The sequence below is a fragment of the Haemorhous mexicanus genome, chromosome 8 (genome assembly GCF_027477595.1).
Source record: "Haemorhous mexicanus isolate bHaeMex1 chromosome 8, bHaeMex1.pri, whole genome shotgun sequence".
Classification (NCBI taxonomy): domain Eukaryota; kingdom Metazoa; phylum Chordata; class Aves; order Passeriformes; family Fringillidae; genus Haemorhous; species Haemorhous mexicanus.
The window spans coordinates 16,193,533-16,214,048 of NC_082348.1; the positions used below are offsets into that span (position 1 = coordinate 16,193,533).

Consider the following 20,516-nt stretch of genomic DNA (forward strand, 5'->3'; position numbering starts at 1 on the left):
ACGCAAAATACTTGTGGTGATTTAGTTAAAAATATCACTAAGAAAGATGAAGTCAAGTCCACAAATGCTGCGACTTAGTGGCTTATATCACCACACAAGAAAACACTTCTTACTTCATGGAACTAGAAAGAATATGAGAGCAGTGATACTGCCTCCTCCTCAGGGTCAGTTTCTGATCTAAGTGTACATCTGTTTGTATGTGGCATTAGTGAGACATTTCATGTACTGTCCTCTTGTCTGATTCCTCAGGAATCAGCAGTTCAGAGAGGAAACAACAAAATACTGTTTGCAAAGTTTCTATTATAGGGCAATAATTACAAGTCATTGTATTAAACTCTTTATATGAATAGATGGAAGTAACTGCAGTTTACCTTTTGTAATCTGGCAGACCCATTCAAGCCTGGCTTCACAATCAAAAGGCCTGAAGTAAAATTCAAGGTCTCTGGCTTCATGGAAGTAAAATCTCCAAAATGATCTCCGTGAAAACTGTGAGGTCTGCATTCAAATAGAAACAGAGAACTGAATTAGGACAACATAGGCTTTTGAAATGTAAAATTAAACTGTAATAAAAAGGTCCTTTGGCAAAATCAGTGTATTTTACTGTGTTGTTAGTCACACAATTTATTTTGCAAATAAAAGAGCAGATACAGTTGTCTATAACTCTCCATGTTAGCTAATGCTGTGAAGCAATTACATAAAGGGTTTAAGGTCAGTCTACACACAAACATCTTAGAAGTTTTTCCTAGAAATAATGTTTCTTAGGATTTTTGTAGTGCCCAGTTTCTCATTGACACTTACTATTAAATTATCTATTGCAACTTGTTCCCCTGAAATTAATCACATTTCTGCTGAAAAGAAGAAACCATCTGAAGTGGAACAGAAACAAAAGTTCTTATTTAAAATTATTTCTTACAATCAAGCTTGAAGAACTGGCTTCACTCTTGCTGGTGCCTCCGGTAAAGAGAAATTTTTATTATTTACTGAAATGACATGTCTATAACTAGCAGGCAGGAGAGGAAAGTTACTATGTTCACAGCATTCCATTCAAAGTGCTCTCCTGGGTCTAAAATTTTAGGAGCTCAATGCTGGCCAGCTTCTCAGTCTGGGGTCATGAACACAGGAGAAGCAAATGAGGGAAACGGCTGTGAACAGAAGGAAAAGGATGCAATTATCCTTTCCCCCAGTAAATCCTGAAAGCAGAGGTGGTTCTATTTAGGTTAAAAGGGATGGTAGGTACTGCAAAAAGTCAGATGATACTTCAGAAAAATTAAAGGCTATTTTAAAACTCGTGCCATCCAGACTAAATTAAGTATTGAAGAGCTTAATCAGGAATCAAGCTGAGGTCTGACATTTGAAATTAGAAACCAACAGAGAACATACAGTCTATTTCACAAGTAAACAAGGAAATACAAACAATAAACACAAACACATGCTCTGTCCTGGCTACTGCATTCCCCTTCAGGTTTCAAATTTTTTCTTAATCTGCAGTTAAGAAAAGCTAGTATAGATTTTTTAAAAGTTACTGGTAGGGCTCTCTGTGCTTTTTTGTTTTAGACTCCATGACACGTCCTTAAGAATTATATGTACTATATAAGAGATCCATAGTATGGCACTATGCAATACAGAATAGCATTGTTACTAAAATATTTTGTAATTAAAAAAGTTCAGAAGAAGTCCTATGAAAAGTTATCATTAGCAAAGAACTTGTCTCATAAAAAATACTTAATTAAGGGAAAGTTTGTAATAGGAGTAGATTGATAAAAGAAACACAGCTTTTTCATTATACTAAGAAAACATCTAAACCTAAATTCAGTTTACAATTGGAAAAATTATTTTTTCCAAGTACTTCCAAGTAAAACCACACATTACTAAAAACCTTGAAACTAACCTTTAATGCAGCACAGTCTCTTGTATCATACTCATCTTCCAGATAGTCGAGTGGCATAACAACACTGGTTACCTACAGGATGAGTGACAGGGTAAAAGAATCAGCATCTGACACTCTGCTGTAGCAATTCCAAGAGATAACCATTCAAACCTGGGGTCCCATTATGTTTAGTACTATTAAAATGTGTTGAATGGCAGCTACTCCTTCAGTTTTGAGTCACCATGTCTGTTTTCTGGGGGGGAGGAGGACGAACTCACAATTTCAGACAAATATAACAATTACAGTGAGGAAAATATTTTTGGAAAAGTCTGACAACAAGGAAATGAGCTGATAAACCCTCCCTTCTGTTGTGGCATGGAGACACCTTGTTCTCTCCACCAGCTCTTGGATGTTTACTACTACATTTCTGTGAAATTATTTTAATATAATGGAGATGGAAATCTGGTTAGCCTTGTTAAAGATACGTTTTTAATTGGAAATCTGCTTGCATGGCACAATCTTCTTCTGAATTATTAATCTGTTGAAAGACTTGACAAAGTTTAATTAAAATATTTATCAATTTACTTTCAATTCAGTCCTAGTTGAAACACATCAGTATGTGACACTTCCTGATTAAAAGTTAACTTACTGGTTTGTTATCACTCCATTGCCAGGTTCCCAAAGAATCAGGACTCCTCTTATTCATTCCAATCCAGACCCATCTGTCATTGCTGTAAAAAAACAAGATACAATCTTATGCCAAACATATGGTTCAGCTCATTTAATAGGAAGACTGACCTATGGCATGGCATTATTTAGGAACAAGCAGCAAAATCAAGGTTTTAGTTGTAGCAGGTCAAAGAGAAAATAGACACAAGGGCTAGGACCTCTTCTATACAGAAGAAAACTAACTTTTGTGGGCTGCATCACCACTTCATCAGTTGTCATTTGATATAATGGTCTCTTTTCTTCCAGAATCACACACAGAGTGTTTATATAGCTTGGTTCCCTTTCTCTTGTCCACCTTGGGCTATCTCCCAAATACCATCAGCTCAAATTACCTCTTCCTCAAACCACAGAAAAGCTTCTACTCAAAGAACTATTTCCCTTAACTCTGTAAGTGGCATAAACACACTAAACATGGGCACCTATTTCAATTATGCACCCTCATAAATAGACATAAATCAGCACCTAACACCACTGACTTCAATGGCTGCATGAACAAGTGGCAGTAGAAATTTTAGTCCAGTGGGAACTGGCTTTTTTCCTAGATTTTACTTCCTCATTTTTCAAAAGCAGCAGACACTTAAATTTAAAATTTCAGTTATGTTCAAAGATACAAAATTACCTGAAAAAACCAGGTTTACAATGTAAATACTCAAGTCTGCAGTAAGAACCTTTACAATAATCTTTTGTTTATGAATCTAAAGATGCTGTAACAAAGTTACAGGGACAATCCAACTGCAAGGTTAGTTTTGTACTGCAAATTCTCAAAGATTCAATTTTGTGCAGGGTTCATAAACTGAACTTTATAACTCCCTCCAATCCACTACCTGGCCCAGTAAAGTCAATAGACACTTCTCTGAATGACTGTATCAGCTGGAAGCAGCAGAGGGGAGAAAGACCATGAATTTCTTCTGAAATCACAGACGACATGAAACCCTACTGCAAAAGAGCTGTGGAAAAGGCACTCTCATCAAGGTGGTCTGACTGCAACAATAAAGCATTGATGCCAAACTACAGGGCTTCTGTAGAATTGTATCAGGAGCACTATCCCATCAGGATGCACCAAACACAAAGAAGGAACACAGGACATTTGAGGAAATTAGGTGCTTAGGCTATTAACAAGGATTAAGAATTTTCTTGTATAGTTTTCCCAAAGAAAGACAGGGGAAGGATACAATTATTCTTTGTAATATTTTAGAAGACTAAACCTGCAAGAAGAGGAATGATTTGAGTGAAAAGAACATCATGTCTGAGGGAATCACAATTCAAAAATAAATTTAAGCTCAAAACTGGACAGAGACATTTGACCAGCAGAGGTCAGAGTTCGTAAAAGGCTCCCCAGAAGGTAGCAGGTAGGTAGCTAACAAACTTTGTGATTTGAAGCCAGAACTTGGAAAGTTTATGAAAATTACTTTATTACCTGGAGGGATGGACTCAGAATCAAGCTTTTCCACTAGCTTTCCCCAAGTATCACCAGAAAGATTCTGAACAGTCTGAAAATACTGATGGTGCAGCACCAAGAAACAGCTTAACCAGGGTTTGTGAGCTAAGTATATGAAATCCAAGAAGAGCAAGAGTACTTTACCTGGTTAAGTTTCCTTTAGGAAGAAAGTATCAGCCACCAACAGATCTATTTTTTTTTCTTTGTTCTCAACTCCAGTAATAGTTTTCTGACATTGGTGAGATGGTATGATTACTCCAGTGTGATTTTATCATACTGATCAATCTTTAGCCTTTCAATGATACAGCTAAGGAGCCTTTAAAGAGCCTAAATGCCCCATACCACTGCAGTGGGAAAACTGTGAGCCAAACATTCACAGCTGTCAAACAGCTAAGTGACTTTTGGCTATTTGGCTTCAGGAGTTCATTTTTCTGTGGCTGTTCCTCCAACTAAGAGGCAGAGATCCCCTCCTAAATGTCACCTACAGACTTAGCACAGTTTAAGCAGTTGATCCACACAGGAATATCTACTAAAAATAACATCTGAGACACTCATTTTGAAACAATTTGCAGTAATTACCTGAGGCTCTAGAGCAATTTTTCAAACTCTTTCAATTTGTGTTTGGGTAGTATACAATAAATAAATTAAAAACAAGAAGTGTGCCAGGTCAAGAATTTCTCCAGCTTATCTTCCAATTTACAATTACTAGCCTGCAAACAGAACAATGTTTTCAGCTGACTGGGCTCTTACACATTAATGTATCTCTTTTGCTTCTTTTGGAATTGGTCAGACGTGACCATAAGTAATTTAGTAACTGTTACACTACACTTGACAGTACTTTTAAGCTTCAGTAAAGCCTTCTGATAACCCTCTGAAATTATACTGTCATCTCATCATAAGAAAGAATTCCACCAGCTATTTAAGACAAAGATAAATTAAGACTCCCTATTGCAATTAAGCTTGCAGCAAGGAATTTGCTTGTGCTTCAAGTATCTGTCTCCTCATTGCAAAGCATTAAAATTCATCCTGTGGACTGATATCAAAATGGATTTTTCAGTGACAGGGTATTCTTTGAGCTACACTCCTGAAACTGTCTCTAAAAGTCTAAAGTATCCTGAGTTTTAAACTAAAACATACATGCAATTTGTGCTTTACGATGGACTCCACACTGACACTGAAAGACTCTAAATCTCTAGCAACCCCTGCAGAATACTGCTGGTTTTAATTTTTCACAGAGCTAAACATTCATAAAAGTCAAATACTGCAGGAGGGAATAAATACAGTTCAGACTGTGAAGGGACTATAAACCTGTAATTTTTCTGATCATATTCTAGCTGCCAAAATAGAAAATTATTTTCTCTATCCTTTATAACAGCTCCAACACAAGATTATGAGAGAAGTTTTTAGGGCTTGTAGGTCAACCTAGTTCTTGACAAGAGGCAAAGTATACATATGGGCCAACTCCTTAATGGTGCAGTTTAAGGCACTATTTAATCTAAGGCAGTGCTGGCCTAAAACTCTGCATGAAGCCCATTGGGCCACCTTGTTCTCCCTGCTGAAACAGGCTACTGCACTAGCTAAATCACATCCTGCTAATTACCTGCTTTTGAGTGGAAGAAAAGAGAAGTTGCATTAATGCAATTACTACAGCTTGCATCTGAGCTTTATTGCTGTTTTGGCCATTCTGTTAAGGTGTTTTTTTTTTCTTTCAAACTCAAGTGTTTGTGAGGCTTTCTAGACTCCAATCAATTACAGCAGCAGAGCTGTTAATATAAAAGGCAACCTGGATTTCTTTCCAGGAAGGCATCCTTGCTGAAATGTTACTTCTAACCAGTGCAAGCTGCACTGGTTGTGCACTGCAAGTGTTTCTCCTCCTGTGTCCAGCATTGCTGCCAGCTGTAAGACGCAGAATGCTCACAAACACAGTCTGAAAAGAATGGAAGTAGCTGAACTGGATCTGATCTGCCTGTATCTTGTCCCTTAAAGCCAAAAGAGGTTATCCTACTTCTTCCAAAGAGGGGAAGGCTGGCAGGAAAATTTTATTTTCCTTTCCAATGGCAATAGCCTGACTTGGCTGGAGTGATTCTGGCTCTTATTTGACTCTAAGGTGGAATCTGAGTAAAGAACAGAATGGACTAGGCAAGCTGCCCTTTTCCTGGTGAACCAAAATGACTCTTGCTAACATTTAAAACCAAACAATTCTCAATGAGTCACCAGAGAACTGTGCAAGGGGAAAAAACCTGAAAGCAAGAGAGTCAAGGTGTGGCTCCTTCCCCAAGCTGAAATGAATGCACTGAATGAATGCTTTAGGTTGGAGTTTGCACTGAGTAAATACAGAGAATATGAACAAACTGCATGCCAGCACACTCCAGCAGCTAATCATATCTAGTATCACCTTGGAGTGATTTCTCCCAGTTAGTTCAAGTATTTGCTCTTGGTGAAATAATTCACATGGTTTCCTATCTCAAATGAGTTTGATTTTTATATTAACTACCCTTGACATCTGACCTCTAAAATATTTTATGTAATCAACACCTCTGAGTAATTTAAAAGCATAACTATCTTCAACAATTCATCATGTTACCTAAACAAACATTATTTAAAATACCTCAGGCAATATCGACTATGTAGTATTTCAGTTCAGAATGTTCTGAAGTGCTGAGAAAGGGATTAGCTCAGATGAAAATACTGTGTTTTCAGTTATACTTGACATGAGCAATTACTGCAACACTAACTGCAGAGTCAATTTGCACCAGGCTCAATATATTGCCCCTCATTTTAAGTTCTGCTGGAATAATATTGAAATATTGGGACTTATCATCTTTCAGACTAAGTTTGAAATTTCTGAACTATGGGAAATGCAGGAGCATTTTGTGTCAACTTACTTCCTGGAAAGACAGAAGTCTCCACCTTTAGACTCCTAACAGAAAATGTAACTAATACCTCAGACAGTCTTCAAGCTCAAAAGCAGCTCCAAGTACTTGTAGAAAAATAAAATGTTACTTCTCTAGTCACATTTCATAGTAAATTAGGTGCACCAAAACAAAATTTGGAATTGAAAAACCATCTAATAAGGTCTGCAGCTGGAAATCATTTGCGTGCTGATTTTTATTGTGGGACTTCAGCCAGTTTAGCAAAGGAATCACAAGTGGCTTTTACACAAGCTCAACTATCAATATATAGAGCATGCAAGTTTGGTTTTGTCTCTTATTAACATAAACACTGAGTAATTTTCATGACTTATGCACTTCTAAAAAAAGTTCACTGGTTTCTCAACAAGGGACCTCTTCAGTCATCGGGTTTAAAAATTTAATCACAGTGCTGTATGCTGGCAGCTTCTGCAATAATCCTGATTTAGTTTGTTGATGAAAAATTTACATCACATAACTGGCAGCATTTGAGTTTTAGAAGGCAAAAATTATGAAAAAACAGACTGTCAATCAAAAAACCCTTATTACACAAGGATCTGACATCACACCAATGCCTAATAAAGCTTTGCAGTGACAGTTCATTTGATTAAAAATAAAGCTTTAAACTCATAAATTATTTAGCATTTAATCTGTTGATACCAGAACATTCAGCACACCCATCTAATGCCCATATAGTGTTAGTGCAGCTATGCCAAATAGGATCTGTGCCAACCAGATTGCTGGACACTACATTATTCACATTTTCAAAAGTTAGCACCCAGTTTAGTCAGGAAGAATTTCATGAATAAAAATGAGATGTATCTGAAAAACTGAAATAATAACTCATCTCTAAAGAATGTACCAGTAAAGAGTAGGTACATTTACCATCTAGGTGTGCCAAAATTCCACACAGAGAAGGAATAATTTATTGTAACAACAGACTTAGATCTGAGCTTTGAGCATCGTCCGTTACAGAAATTTCTCTCCTGTGCTGCCTCTAGAAATGTGAAATATTAGCCCAGGCTGTACTCCTGTGACATTTTCCAGCAAGGCAGTTCAAATGCCACATCAAAGTGTTCTGTGGGAAACACAGGTGTCACACACTCTCGTATTTGCCATTCGTGGTCAGCAGCAGCATTTGGAATCCACTGCAGAATCAAAACTTTAGAACATGGCTAGTTTGTTACCTGATCATTTTCCTCAGGATAGAATGAAGAGCCTTAATTTCTTCTGAGTGGCTAAAACTAGGCAGATGGCCTCCAAGGGCTTCACAGAACCTTTCTGCCTCTTCCCACGTCCTGGTTCGCAGCACTCTTTCACTATGGAAGAACTTCACAACAGCCAAAATGTCAGAGCAGAAAATGACATGAGGCAGTATTTTTAAAACACTCCTATTCTACCAAAATATGGCCACCTGAGATTTAATAACTGATATTTCCATAGGGAAAAAACTTGACTTTTTAACATTTTTTTTCTTTCAGTTTGCTTGACAACAGCCAGACTCTGAAGTTTAGCTGACAAAATTTGTTTCAAATGCAACATATTCCACATGACAGACTTTCTCTGCTTTTCTATACCAGAAACATTTTAGAAACCACCAGCCAGCTCATTCCATAGCTGCAAGTCAAGTTATAAGTCTTAAGGAATGCTGCTCTTTCAAAATTTATGGTGAACTACAAAGCCTAATATTCACTTAAACTGGGCTCACTTAAGTGCTGCGCATGAAGAAAGTTCTTTGGCACACCCTTGGAAACCTGTATGCATTTGAGGTTCAAGTTTGGCTCGTACACCTCAGCTAACACATCCACATGATCCCCTTGGTTTCAGTCCAAGACAATTCCCATCAGCTGGATCTCTCTGCACAGGCATGCTGCATTTGGTCAACAGCAGTTGTGGAGAATCTGCCAGGGCCAGCTGTCATGTCCATCAGCTATAGCACAGCTATGCTGCACAGCAGCCCAGACCTATCCCTTCAGGATGCTTGCCCACACCCTTGTTAGTCAAGCTGGGTTTCCCCACTTTGCTATATGAGCTGTTTACAAGAAACATTTCATAGCAGACCGAGCCAAAATATAATTAATCTAATGAACAGCCCCAGTTTTAACTTGATTCGATTTTTTAATAGAAGGGAAAAACCTGAATTTCTAAATAAAATTTGGTTTAAGCCATTCCAGCTAAATAGCAGAGCTGCTTGCTTCCACTGGTCACTTCAAAACAGTAAAATATAACTGAGGCTGAATGTTTTTATATATCCATATTCAAACCAGAGAAAAATCCTACCTCTCCTATCTATACTCTTGGAGTACAGAAAGGAAAAGGGCAAGGGAAGGTTATGCAAAGTGCTGTCCTTCCCTAACCAGGTGTCTGTGCATGTCTGTGCAGCAGTACAGGCTCAGGGCTGTGGCCCCAGTCAGCTGCCCACAGAAGAAGCACAATGCACCTTCCATGAATGGCAGATGATGATGCAGGACAGTATCTACAGGCAGTCAATCTGAATCAACACCAATTCCCTCTCCTGGTGAGGAGCACTTGGAAAATGCCCTTGAGAGCAGCTATGCCCACAAAATGGCTGATCACTCACTTCCTCCAAGACAGTACTGAGCAATTAACATCAAACAGGAACGACATTTTACCTTGTAGCAGGCAAGGCCGGATCCATTATGCCACCCAGGGGGACAGGGATCAGTTGGCTTTGGGAGCACTTCTGGCTCCTTGGGCTTCCCAATATATTTTTTGCAGACAGAAAATGCTTTAGTGGTTTTACAATCCTTAGTTTCCCACTTTCCAAGAGAATTTCCACTGGACATGGCCACACATCCTCCTGAAAACTCTAAAATTAAAGCCACCAAAACCACATTTAAAACCACTGGCTAGTTTCAAAAAAACCCCTGACATAATTGTGAATTACTACTTTATTGCACGCTCGGAGTCCTGTAACATGGTACTCCAGTGCTTGCTCAGTGTAAAAGGACAGTATTTTTATGTGGCTTTAGTTTTCAAATTTACCTGGTTGCATGGAATTCCAGTTGGTGTATGCCACAGCTTCAGGTGTTTCCCCATTCACTGTACCCCAGGAATATATTCCTGACTGGCTGATATCCTGCAAACCGGTCCAGAAGTACTTTTCTTCAACTTTGGTGTGCTTTCTAATTAGACTGTTAATAAATTCTTGTTCAAATCTGAAAATTCACAGATTAATTGGAGTCAATATTTGAAAGATAACAAACTACTGAGATACTTTAAAAACGAGGGATATTACATGAGTTCAAGCAGTCATCCAGGCAGTCCCATATTCAACTTACGGTCAGCAGGCTGGGAGTTCTCATACTTGCAGGAAGGTTTCACATGTAGGTTTACCATTGTTACACATTTCTAGTTCTTGGCAAAAGCAATTCTCTCTCTACTTTTTCTTTATAAACCATTAGTTATCATAAAACAGTTTTAATCTCTGATTTTATCTCCAGGATTGTGATGTTAAATTTGCTCATAAATTACAAATGTGCTTTACCTGTTCATCACTGTAAGATTGCATTGGGCTCCAAATGAAACTTCCATTTTATCAATCCTGTAACAGTGGTTTCCATGTCTCTCCCATCCCTGGTTAGAGAACAAAAACCACATTATGCAAAACAACCTAATTTAGGCATTACCTACAGGAGAAAATAAATCATTGCCAACAGTGGCTGGTGCCCACAAGCTGGCACAGCATATACAAGAAAGAAATGCACTGTGTCACACACAAGGTCCACTATCATCAACTCTCAGATTCACAGTTGTAAAAAATAATGCAGCCACAGGAATAAAATACACCACTGTTTTAGCTTGCCTGGGCAGAGTCTTCTGACCACTATTGCATTTACAGAGAAACACAAGGGCAACAGCCCAGTCCTATTCAAAACAATAGGAGTTTTCATGCTGTTCCACCAACGCCAGGATTCAAACACAAGCATATTAGGAAGGCATACACCAGTGTTTCTTTACTTCTGAGAAAAATACTTGATACTGAAAATGTGGGAACTTACAAAATTTCTCTATTATTCAAACATTTCTCCCCAAATTTACACTGAAATTTCAAGAAACATTAATGTGTTAACTCTTTTCTAGCCTAGCAATGCCACTGGTGTCTGAACAGCACACATAGCTGTAACTCTACATGCTGGAAGTTTCTGAAAAGACAGAGTAAAAAGGCCACGTAGGAAGAAGGATAAGGGGTAAACATCTTTCCTGTTGCAAGCAATATGCCACACAAAACCGAACCAAGTAACTCTGAAGTAGCTAGCAATACCATCCCAGGCTAGCTCAAAAGACAAAAGCTTTATTTAAGCCATAAGATGTCGTACTGTAAAAAAACTGAACAAAAAACCAAAAAAGCCCCCACCTTCATTCATGTCAAAGAACAAAAATGAGAGCCAGTGAAGTGCAAGAAATGTAATCTGCATATTACATTGCAAAGTGCTTATTCTAAATTTTAAAACATAGCTTGAACAAAACCAACAGAACAAATGGTGTTATCAATAACATTTCTAAAAAAATCGATTTCTTTTAAATAAATAAACACAACCTCTCCTGGGTCCAAACTCGTAATACTCTCATCAATAAACAGATGGATAATACATCCAGAGCCTGCTTAGAAGATTGTGAAATTTGGTTTATGCTACATAAATCTCCTTTTTCAGATAAAATGTTCCACAGACTTTACTGAACAGATGAGAAAGAAATGGAAGTAGAGGAAGTAAGTCATTTCAAGCAGGTTTCAGAGCTAAATGACTATAAAAGAAATAGAGGCTTCCTATTACCTCTTCCAATGAACAACTTTTATCTGATTTTGTTTCATTCAAAATCTCTCCTTTTTTCTTGCAAACATACTTCAATTTTTCTTCACAGGATTTGACCCTCCACTGTCCCAGCTGTAGGAATGAAAGGAAAAAGAAATATTTTAAATTCTAACAATCTTTGCAATTCTGTGTTTGCAGGGGCTGTTTCCATTGCGAGAAAGCCAAAATGCCTCCAGTAGAGATATTGGGTGGGATGCCCTAGATTATATGCACAGGTACCTGTTTGGAAGGGAGAGAGAAAGCTGACACACATGGAGATGGGAGGATTCTGGATCACATCCAGAAAGGAAAGAAAAGGTCAGGGTGGTGCCAATTCTCTTAGATCAGGAAGGGAATGGGTGCAGGAGGTGTGCTCAGCCTAATGTGGCAGTGGCTCAGAGACAGCCCAGAGCTGAGCTGAGCACAAACTCCAGTGCCAGGCTGCTGACACAGCAGACAAATGCGTGCTCCACTTTTCTAATGAATCTGCAGGATGGGATACAGCCTGCTTCCCACTCTTAGTGACCTCCTTCCTTCACCAACACCCTTTTTAGAACATTCCATCCTCAGACTGGGTGACTCAAACTGGCCTGGGAGATGACTGAACCCAGATATCCCTTCCTTTCAACCTTTCTGCCAGAGACATGCAAGAATACAGTAACCCAAAATACAATCTGGCCAACAATGTGTTAGTCTCAGAGCTAGGAGTCATCTCTTCCATTCTTTGCAGTACACATCTACAAAGTTCCAGCTAAATAATTTCAAGAAATTTGCTTGTAGAAAAATGTATTTTGTAGATTATTCCAGAAATAAGATCAGCTATCTGCTTTACCACCCTCCAGGTTGCCTCTACTATGGTGAAAAAATACCAAGCAAAAACCAAACTCATCACTGTATTCCTACCTTGCCTGAATATGACACGCAGTTAGGAGTGCTGTTAAAGGGAACTCTTGGTTCATTCTGATCCCAGTAGGTAAAAACCACAGGCGAGTGATCTGACCACTTGAACAAGGTTGGCACATCATCATTTTTGAGACCCATCCACATTTCCTCTTCAGCATCTGTAATTTAAAATTAGGACAGCATTTTGTTTCAATATAATATTCAAACTAACAGGAAAGCAATGTGTTATTAGCAAAATTAATTTTTTTATCACACTGTGCAGCAGTATAGTGATATTACTTTTCTTACAGGGAGAAAAGACCATATGTTTGTTATCTTGTTTCTTATCTTAAACTCACATGACCATGAGTAAGCTTAACAGAGAAGGAACCAACAAGAAAAAAACCCAACCACAAACAAACAGAAATAACGAACACACAAAGAAGCAAAAAAGCAAAAAAAACCCTCAACCAAATTTAGAGTGTATGCAAAGGCATAACATCAAACACTATCGGTACTATTTATTAGTTCAGTGACTCAGCAGTCAAAATATTGACCCAACTATCTACTATTCTCTTTGAATGAGCAAATTAAGCATAAAGCATTACAAAACTAGAAGCAGGTTAGCCCAGTAAAGAAATAAATTAATGGACTGAACCAGAACAAGTCCTAACACAGGGGGCTTGGATCTGCACAGCAACATTCAACACTAGCCTCAGTACAAGCTCAGCTTTAACACCCACACTTAAAAGCTAGAGATTATGACAACCGTATGCTAGGACACGGAAAACAGTCTGTAATTTATGGTGTGCAGCACTTGGTGCTTGACCTTTACAACCACCCCAACTCACCATTATGAAGCTTTGTAACAACCAGTTCAACATCTGCTAATGAGTGAACGCTGATGAGGTTACTCTTATTTGCTTTGCACAACTCATCTGCTGTACTCCAAGGCGCCTGGTTGTTTATCAGCATGTAGCAAAAGCCATCGTGGGGGAGCCAGCCCGGATCACAGAGAGTATCCACGTGTCTCCAAAACTCTAACAATGAAGAGAAATGGACTTAGAGGCTTTTGTTTTACATTACCTAGTGGAAGGGGCTGGCTTTAAAGTCAGCAGCACCTTGAAAATAGCCAGAAGGCAGCAATCAGAAGTGTTCACATCCCTTCAGGGCTCATGAAAGAAAGGGTCACACCTTAGCCAAACAAATAGACTTCAATGCAGCATTAGGAGAACTCATAATATTTTGGGGCCTTGAAGCAGACTGAAGGAGAAAGAGGTTAGTGGGAGTGGAAGCAAAAGGCAGGAGTGCCTTACATTAAGCTGGTCTTAGTGTAAGTGAAAGGTCCAAAATTAATTGTAAGCAAGATTTCAAGAGCAACTGAAGACAAATCAAGCTGATTAATTGCAGGAAAGAAACATACAACTCAACAAATGCCTAGTTTTAAATATTTTTTTCTTCTCAAGATATTCAAGAATTCTAACTAGTTTTAAAGGATGCTGAAAAGGTATATACTAATAGCCTCTCTGGTACAAAACACACTATAAAATATTCCAACCACAGGAATTTTGGTTTTTAACAAATAAAACACTATATAAACACTGGTAATAACTCTACATACCCCACTGAGGAGCCAGAGAACAGACAAGAATTGTTAACTGACAACTAGCTTTCAGAGTATCACTGCAAAACTTGAACCAGTACAGTTAAATTTAAACTGATTACTATCTCTTCTCCAAATGCACACACCTCTCCAGGGGAAGCTAGAGAGAACATGCCTTAGCCAGAGACACCCCACACCCCTTCTCCTCTAGACCTCCCTGTCATTCAAGGACAATTACCTTTTAGTAAAAGTTTTTGCAGGGGAGCCCTGGGAACTGGGTAAGGCCAAAGCATGCATAGAAGAGGTCATGGCCATGGGAAGGGTTGGACATTCAGGTGTAGATAAATGGCCAAAAGCATGGAAGCAGTTACATGCCACTGCAAACACTGAAGGCCTCTGTGTGTGTGTAGGTCGAGATAAAGGAATTATTATGTTGTAAGAGCTGTTATGGGTCCAGTAAAGACTACACACTGAGCAAACCACCAACTCTTGCACTCTGATTTTCAGTGCTTGGCCTGGTTTCAGAGGACAGTAAGGTTACCTGACTACTTCTATTTGAATTCAACAGTTTGATCCAAGACCCAGGTAAGTCCCACTTTATGTCAATACACACCAAGAGTGAGAGAAACAGGCTTAAAGCAAAGGTTTAAAGGAAAGGCTTAAACAAGCTTAAAGGAAAGGTTTGAGATGCAACTGCCAGTTCCAGACTTCCAGTAATACATAAAAGAAGGCACAAGCCATGGAGGAAAATGTGATGAAAAGGGCAGGACTGCTGCAAAATGCTTTATGTGTGAATGAAAAAGCTGCAAAAAATGAAAACTGTTTGTGATACATCATCTTGACACTGAAGAAACAGAGTTTGCTTCTGCTCTGCTAAAAAACCAAAGCTGTTGTGAAAATGTTTTGGCAGAGATGCCTGAAAAGGCTTGGGAGGGAAAAGAATGACTCCATAAGTGAACATTATGCTTGCATTAACATACAAAACTCAAAAATGCAAACTGTCCTACCTGGAACACTTGAAACTTCATTGAGTGACTTCTTGCAAGCATATGGAAGCTGAGCCCCACAGTGGTAACTCTGCCACTGCCCTGAAGCAGCATTCATCACCACACAGCTCATCCCATCCAGTGGGGATGAACTCTGCACATCTATAGACAGGAACAAATAAAAACATATCACACAGCACAAGTTATCACACAGTAAGGCAGTGACTGCTTCTTTTCACTACTGGTGTTCAATACAGGAATAAGACTCTGGATAGTATGGCACCTTCTATTTGAAGAACGTAATTTGCATCAACTGAGGGCAGCTGTCCTAGCACAGGTCCCACAGAATGTTTTTTCTGAGAGAGAAAGTTTCAGAATCAAGGAATCTTGACTTCTTTTCCAATGTTTAATCATAGAACCAGGAGGAATGTTCTATTTACAATACAAGAAACCCTTGGCTGAGCACTTTCCCAGACTAGAAATATCTCAGGGGAGAGCCATTTTCGCAGCCCTCAGTTTCCTTTGGCAGTCCCATTCCACCCCCACTCCAAACACAGTCCTGCACTTGCTCTCAATGCTAACCATAACCTTAACCATAACAGAAACCTTAGACAAGGCTCCAGATTTGAAACAGCACAGAGAATAATTCTTTTTTGCAGTCTTCAGCTTTCCTTGGAGCCCCTTTCCAATGGAACTTTTTGACTTTCTTTTCCTTTGAGCCTCAGTGCAAACCCAAGCTGTGGCCTACACAGAGCACCTCAGCTCCCCCTGTACTGGGTTAGTTCAGGCTCACAGAAAAAAGGCTCAGGGTAAACCTCAGTTCTTCATGAAAGAGAACAAGGGACAGGGTCTTTTCAGAGGGGTAAAGGGAAAGGAAACAGTAATGGGCTCAACTTGCAGGTATCAAAATTCCTATAAGGCACCTGTAAATACTTTCACAAGAGGGGTAGACATGGATATGTCTGCCATGACTGCAGACTAAATTATGCCACTGTATCTCAGGATGGTCTGGCCTCTAGCACTGCATTACAGTCCTACAGAGTGGTCACAGCTCCAGAAGAAGGTGCAGTCAATAGTACAAGCAGTAAAGTTCTTAACCTTTCCAAAAGACAGAGTTCATTTGGAAAATCTCACAAAAATTTCTTAGCAAAGTTATCAAAGAAGCAACAGAAACCACTTCTCAACTTTTCACAGAATTCCAGTTGCTGCACTCTTCTAGAAACTAAAGGATAAAAGAGAATTCCACTTAAAAAAGCTCAAATTCAGCTTGAATGGCAGAACAACATTAGCTTCAATATTCCTGATGACTGTGACTCTGGGATTCTCATATACACACAGATTCATAAAATATTTGTGAGAACATTACAAATTCATCCTGGAAATTCCACATACTCTCACTGATCTTACCAGCATCTTTGGAGTAATTAAAAAAGGTTTTTCAAGGGTTTTAGACTTCTTTCATCTTCACCTTGAAAAAAATTTAGGCAACCTTGAAGTTTAAAAACCCAAGTTAAGCTTCTAATTAACATCAGTCCTTGCATGAACACAAACAATCAGAATATCTGAGGGAAATCAGTGTCATTCTGTCAGTGGGAGGAGAAATTTAGCAGCTGGGAAAGCTGTGGATACTTTACTAAAATGGACTTCAAAAATACTATTTAAGTTACACCTTTTTAGAGATTTAATAACCTAATCAGCTGTAAATATAAAATGAGAAGGGAAAGATTTGCTGGCTAGGAGGAAAAGATGCTTCTGAAAGTGGAATGAGCTGGAAAAAAAAGTAATACTAGTTACTGTTGAGAACATTGTCAATACCACCAGAAATATCAGTACCTGGATGCCAGTTGAGAAAATTCAAAGGCTTGTGATCTGACCACTGCCAACCACCAGAAACATCCAGCTGATTTAAGCCAATCCAGAAGATCTCAGCAATGTCATCCTTGCCTAGAAATATTTTTTTTAAAGAAAAACAATTAGTATAAAATGCTCATCTTTCATTGGTCTCCTTTAAACTGAAAATGCATTCTGAAATGGCATTTATTTCAGGAAAGAAAGATTGCGACTATAATTGGACATGAAAGCTTTCTTGAACTGAGGAAGGATTAATCCACACAAGCCTTCCCCTCCCAGAGTCTTCAGGTGTTTCTCCTTTGGTTTTAGGCACTTGGATAATGTCTCCAGATCAAAACTGAACATCAGGGAAGACAATTTCATAGCAAGAGAGTAACATGTTGCTAAAAACACCAACTGCTACTCTGGCCTGTATTTAGGATTTTGGGAATACTCCTCATTAACAATATGAACAACATCTAACTGCTACAATGAAATCATACAGACAAATTCAAATAACTCCCTAAAATGAGATTAGTACCTTAGTTTTGCTGCACAAATGAAAGCCAAAATATTTAAAGTACAATCAACTTTTGACCCAGAGATTTAGGACAGAAATTAAAGCGCTGCCTCCACTTTATAAAGATTTCCCAGTATTCATAAGTGAATAATTACACCTACCTTGTATGTAACTTAATTCAGATGCATTTTGGATGCTAAGTAAATCTCCTCCTTGCCTTTGACATGAAATATAAGCTTCCTTCCAAGAAAGAGCAGACTGTGTATTAAACTGGTAGCAATTTTCAGACCCTGGATCATGTTCCCAGCTATCATGACAACCATCCTCTGTTTAAAAGAAGCAGAAGATACTTGTAACTAAAACTACACAGAAATATTATGAAAGTTTCAAAAAAAAAAGTTTTGAATATAATATGTAGGGTCTATTGGTTTTTATATTGGTCATCACTAATACTTGCAGTTTAAGCCAATGCTGCAACAGAAAAGCTTTTACACAGCTTAACAGCCACACAAAGGTGGAGCTGTACATCAGAGAAGTGACAAAATGCTTTTAGGATGTCTATTTAGAAACCCAACATGCCTGGCTGTAAGCAGATTCCCCATTTTCCATCTCGAGAATAATCTTCAGAAGTGGCGCACCATTTCCCACCCGTGTGAGTTTCATCCTGGATGCAGTCATGATGCCACACCTTGTTATACAGAAAGGGGAACTCACAGGGTTTGCCATAAGAGTTGCCATCTTTAGTATAAACCTCTGCAGAAGGAAAAAAAAAAAGTAAATACATTCCCCTTGCTAGACATGGAAAGTACAGCAAATCAGTGTTACTGCTTGTACAGACACACTTAACCTAAATGCATGCAAATCACACTTGTGGTCTTAAAATACCATATATTCTTGTTACAGATAATATACAACAACGCCAGAACTGAAAAACAAAATACATTGAGAAATATTTTTCTGGACATTTTCTTCTGAGAAACAGCAGAAACTTGTCTCCCCCATCCTGGTAAGTTACAGATAATTCATTGGCCTGTTGAAATCCAGGTGCTTTGCAGAGTCCTCCAGAACAAGGACTTTTAACAATCAACATGTACAGGAGAGGGAAAAGGTAAAGCACATTCCACTTCTTCCAGCAAGCATGAGATTTCAGACAAGACTGGCTTCCATGGCAAGTGCACACACTACCATACCAAAGCTCACAGCCCAGCAGGCTGTGAGCTGTCAGCATGCTCTGAATTTGACTGTGTAGCCTACCAGCAAAGAAAACATCCTCAAATCCTGCTAACAGGAAAATTCCCATCATGGTGAGGAGGACAGTGTCAGTTCTGATAGAAGGTGGTTGGTATTTCATAATTAAATAGGCTTCCACTGAAACATGGGGCAGGGGGGATTTAAACCTGCTAAGAAAGCTACCCAGTAAGAAAATTTCTGCAGTTGTGCTGTTATTTTTTTTTAAAACCTTTGAAGTTTCTCTCTACAGCACAACATTCTATTGCTTTACTGATCAATCTTTTCACATAACTTATTTTAAAAACTTCTTGGCTCACACATACTCAAAAAGCCCTTAACAAACAAGAAAAAAATCTTCAAAGTGCAAACTTACTTACCATGGTAGGGATACCGACATATATCACTGGAGGAATTGTTGCTTTTCCACTGGTCTGTTGCATTTATGCTTGCAGTCACATAGTTATTCTTGATAGTTACTTTGTACTGAGATGCACCAACGATGGAAGAATCAGCACATCGCCACCACAGCATCAATTCTGAGTTGCAATCAACCAATTTCAGGCGAGACACTGATTTGGTGAATATGTCAAGTCCCAGGCACTGCTTGGACCCCAAGTGAAAGAGGCGATTCTGGGATACCCATTTCCATAAAGCTTCACTCGTGTCCCTGCAGTCATCTATGACTATCAGTGAGTTTTTAACTTGTATGCACTTGTTCTGTTTGTCATGGCGAATGGTAAAAGCATCATTGCCTGCATTAGAACAAACATATGGCTATGATTCAGCATCTTTTTCACAGGGAGCTCATTTTTAAAAGGGTAATCACATTCTGAGAAATGCTTTCAGAGAAGTACCACAACTGCTGTTCGTATGTAAAACCCCCTCTTTTGTAGAAGCCACAGTGAATTTTCCTGCTCTTTAGTGAGTCTTAACTTCTTTGGAAAAAGACCTCTTTCCAAGTCTTTATAAAATGAGGAGAGACAAATGAGACTTCTAAGTCCAATTCTAGTAATAAGAATTCTTCCTCTATATTTAACATATATCGATTGGATCGGCCCCTGATCAATTTGCAAGCTTACTGGGTAAAAATCTTGTCTTCATGCCTATCTGCAAACACAGTAACAGATACAACAGACACCATAAAATATAATTAATAATAATACTAACTTACTAAGCACTTTTTTCTAAATTGTGTATCCTATATGATACACAGCATGAGGGGTTTAGATTTGAACCAGTTTGTGGGTGCAGCTGCAGTACTACTAAGCTAACTAGCACTGCTTTGAGAAGAAAGTTTTAGGATGAGTATCCCACCAAGGACAGCACACAACAGATTAGGAGAATAATTTTTAGAATTATATAGGGACCCTAGTAGGGACCCTATTAGGGACCCTAGTTTCATTTTCAGTTGTGATGAGTTTCATTTTCTGTTCTGGCATCGTTTGTGATTAAAGAGAAAAATTAAAGTTGATAAAGCACAGTATACCATTTAAAAAGTGTATGAATCACCCTACCAAGAAAAGCTAACACCTCTGTCAGTATAAGAACACTTCCTACAAGCAGCAGTAGGTTTAAGCAGACCATGAAAAAATACCTTAAAACTATTTCTATGCCACAATAAAGATCGCTCCACAGTCTAGAACTTTCACTAATCAGGCTGAAATGGACCATGGCTGTACCAGACCCACAAGGCTATTATTCTGCTGCT

At 38.7% G+C, this 20,516-nt stretch overlaps 1 protein-coding gene across 1 annotated transcript in view; it reads right to left on the reverse strand.

The window, feature by feature from the left end:
- LY75 (lymphocyte antigen 75) overlaps window positions 1-20,516 on the reverse strand; it is a 43,826-nt gene that overhangs the window by 21,923 nt on the left and 1,387 nt on the right. Inside the window, exons 2-16 of the mRNA XM_059852934.1 lie at window positions 19,186-19,560; window positions 18,158-18,331; window positions 17,740-17,904; window positions 17,062-17,172; window positions 15,250-15,390; window positions 13,491-13,679; window positions 12,661-12,818; window positions 11,740-11,850; window positions 10,452-10,540; window positions 9,950-10,122; window positions 9,577-9,773; window positions 8,131-8,273; window positions 2,517-2,598; window positions 1,889-1,960; window positions 372-495 (exon numbers count right to left, since the gene is read on the reverse strand). Of these exons, the coding sequence (XP_059708917.1) occupies window positions 372-495; window positions 1,889-1,960; window positions 2,517-2,598; window positions 8,131-8,273; window positions 9,577-9,773; window positions 9,950-10,122; window positions 10,452-10,540; window positions 11,740-11,850; window positions 12,661-12,818; window positions 13,491-13,679; window positions 15,250-15,390; window positions 17,062-17,172; window positions 17,740-17,904; window positions 18,158-18,331; window positions 19,186-19,560 (2,304 nt within the window). The remainder of the gene's footprint in view (window positions 1-371; window positions 496-1,888; window positions 1,961-2,516; window positions 2,599-8,130; window positions 8,274-9,576; window positions 9,774-9,949; window positions 10,123-10,451; window positions 10,541-11,739; window positions 11,851-12,660; window positions 12,819-13,490; window positions 13,680-15,249; window positions 15,391-17,061; window positions 17,173-17,739; window positions 17,905-18,157; window positions 18,332-19,185; window positions 19,561-20,516) is intronic.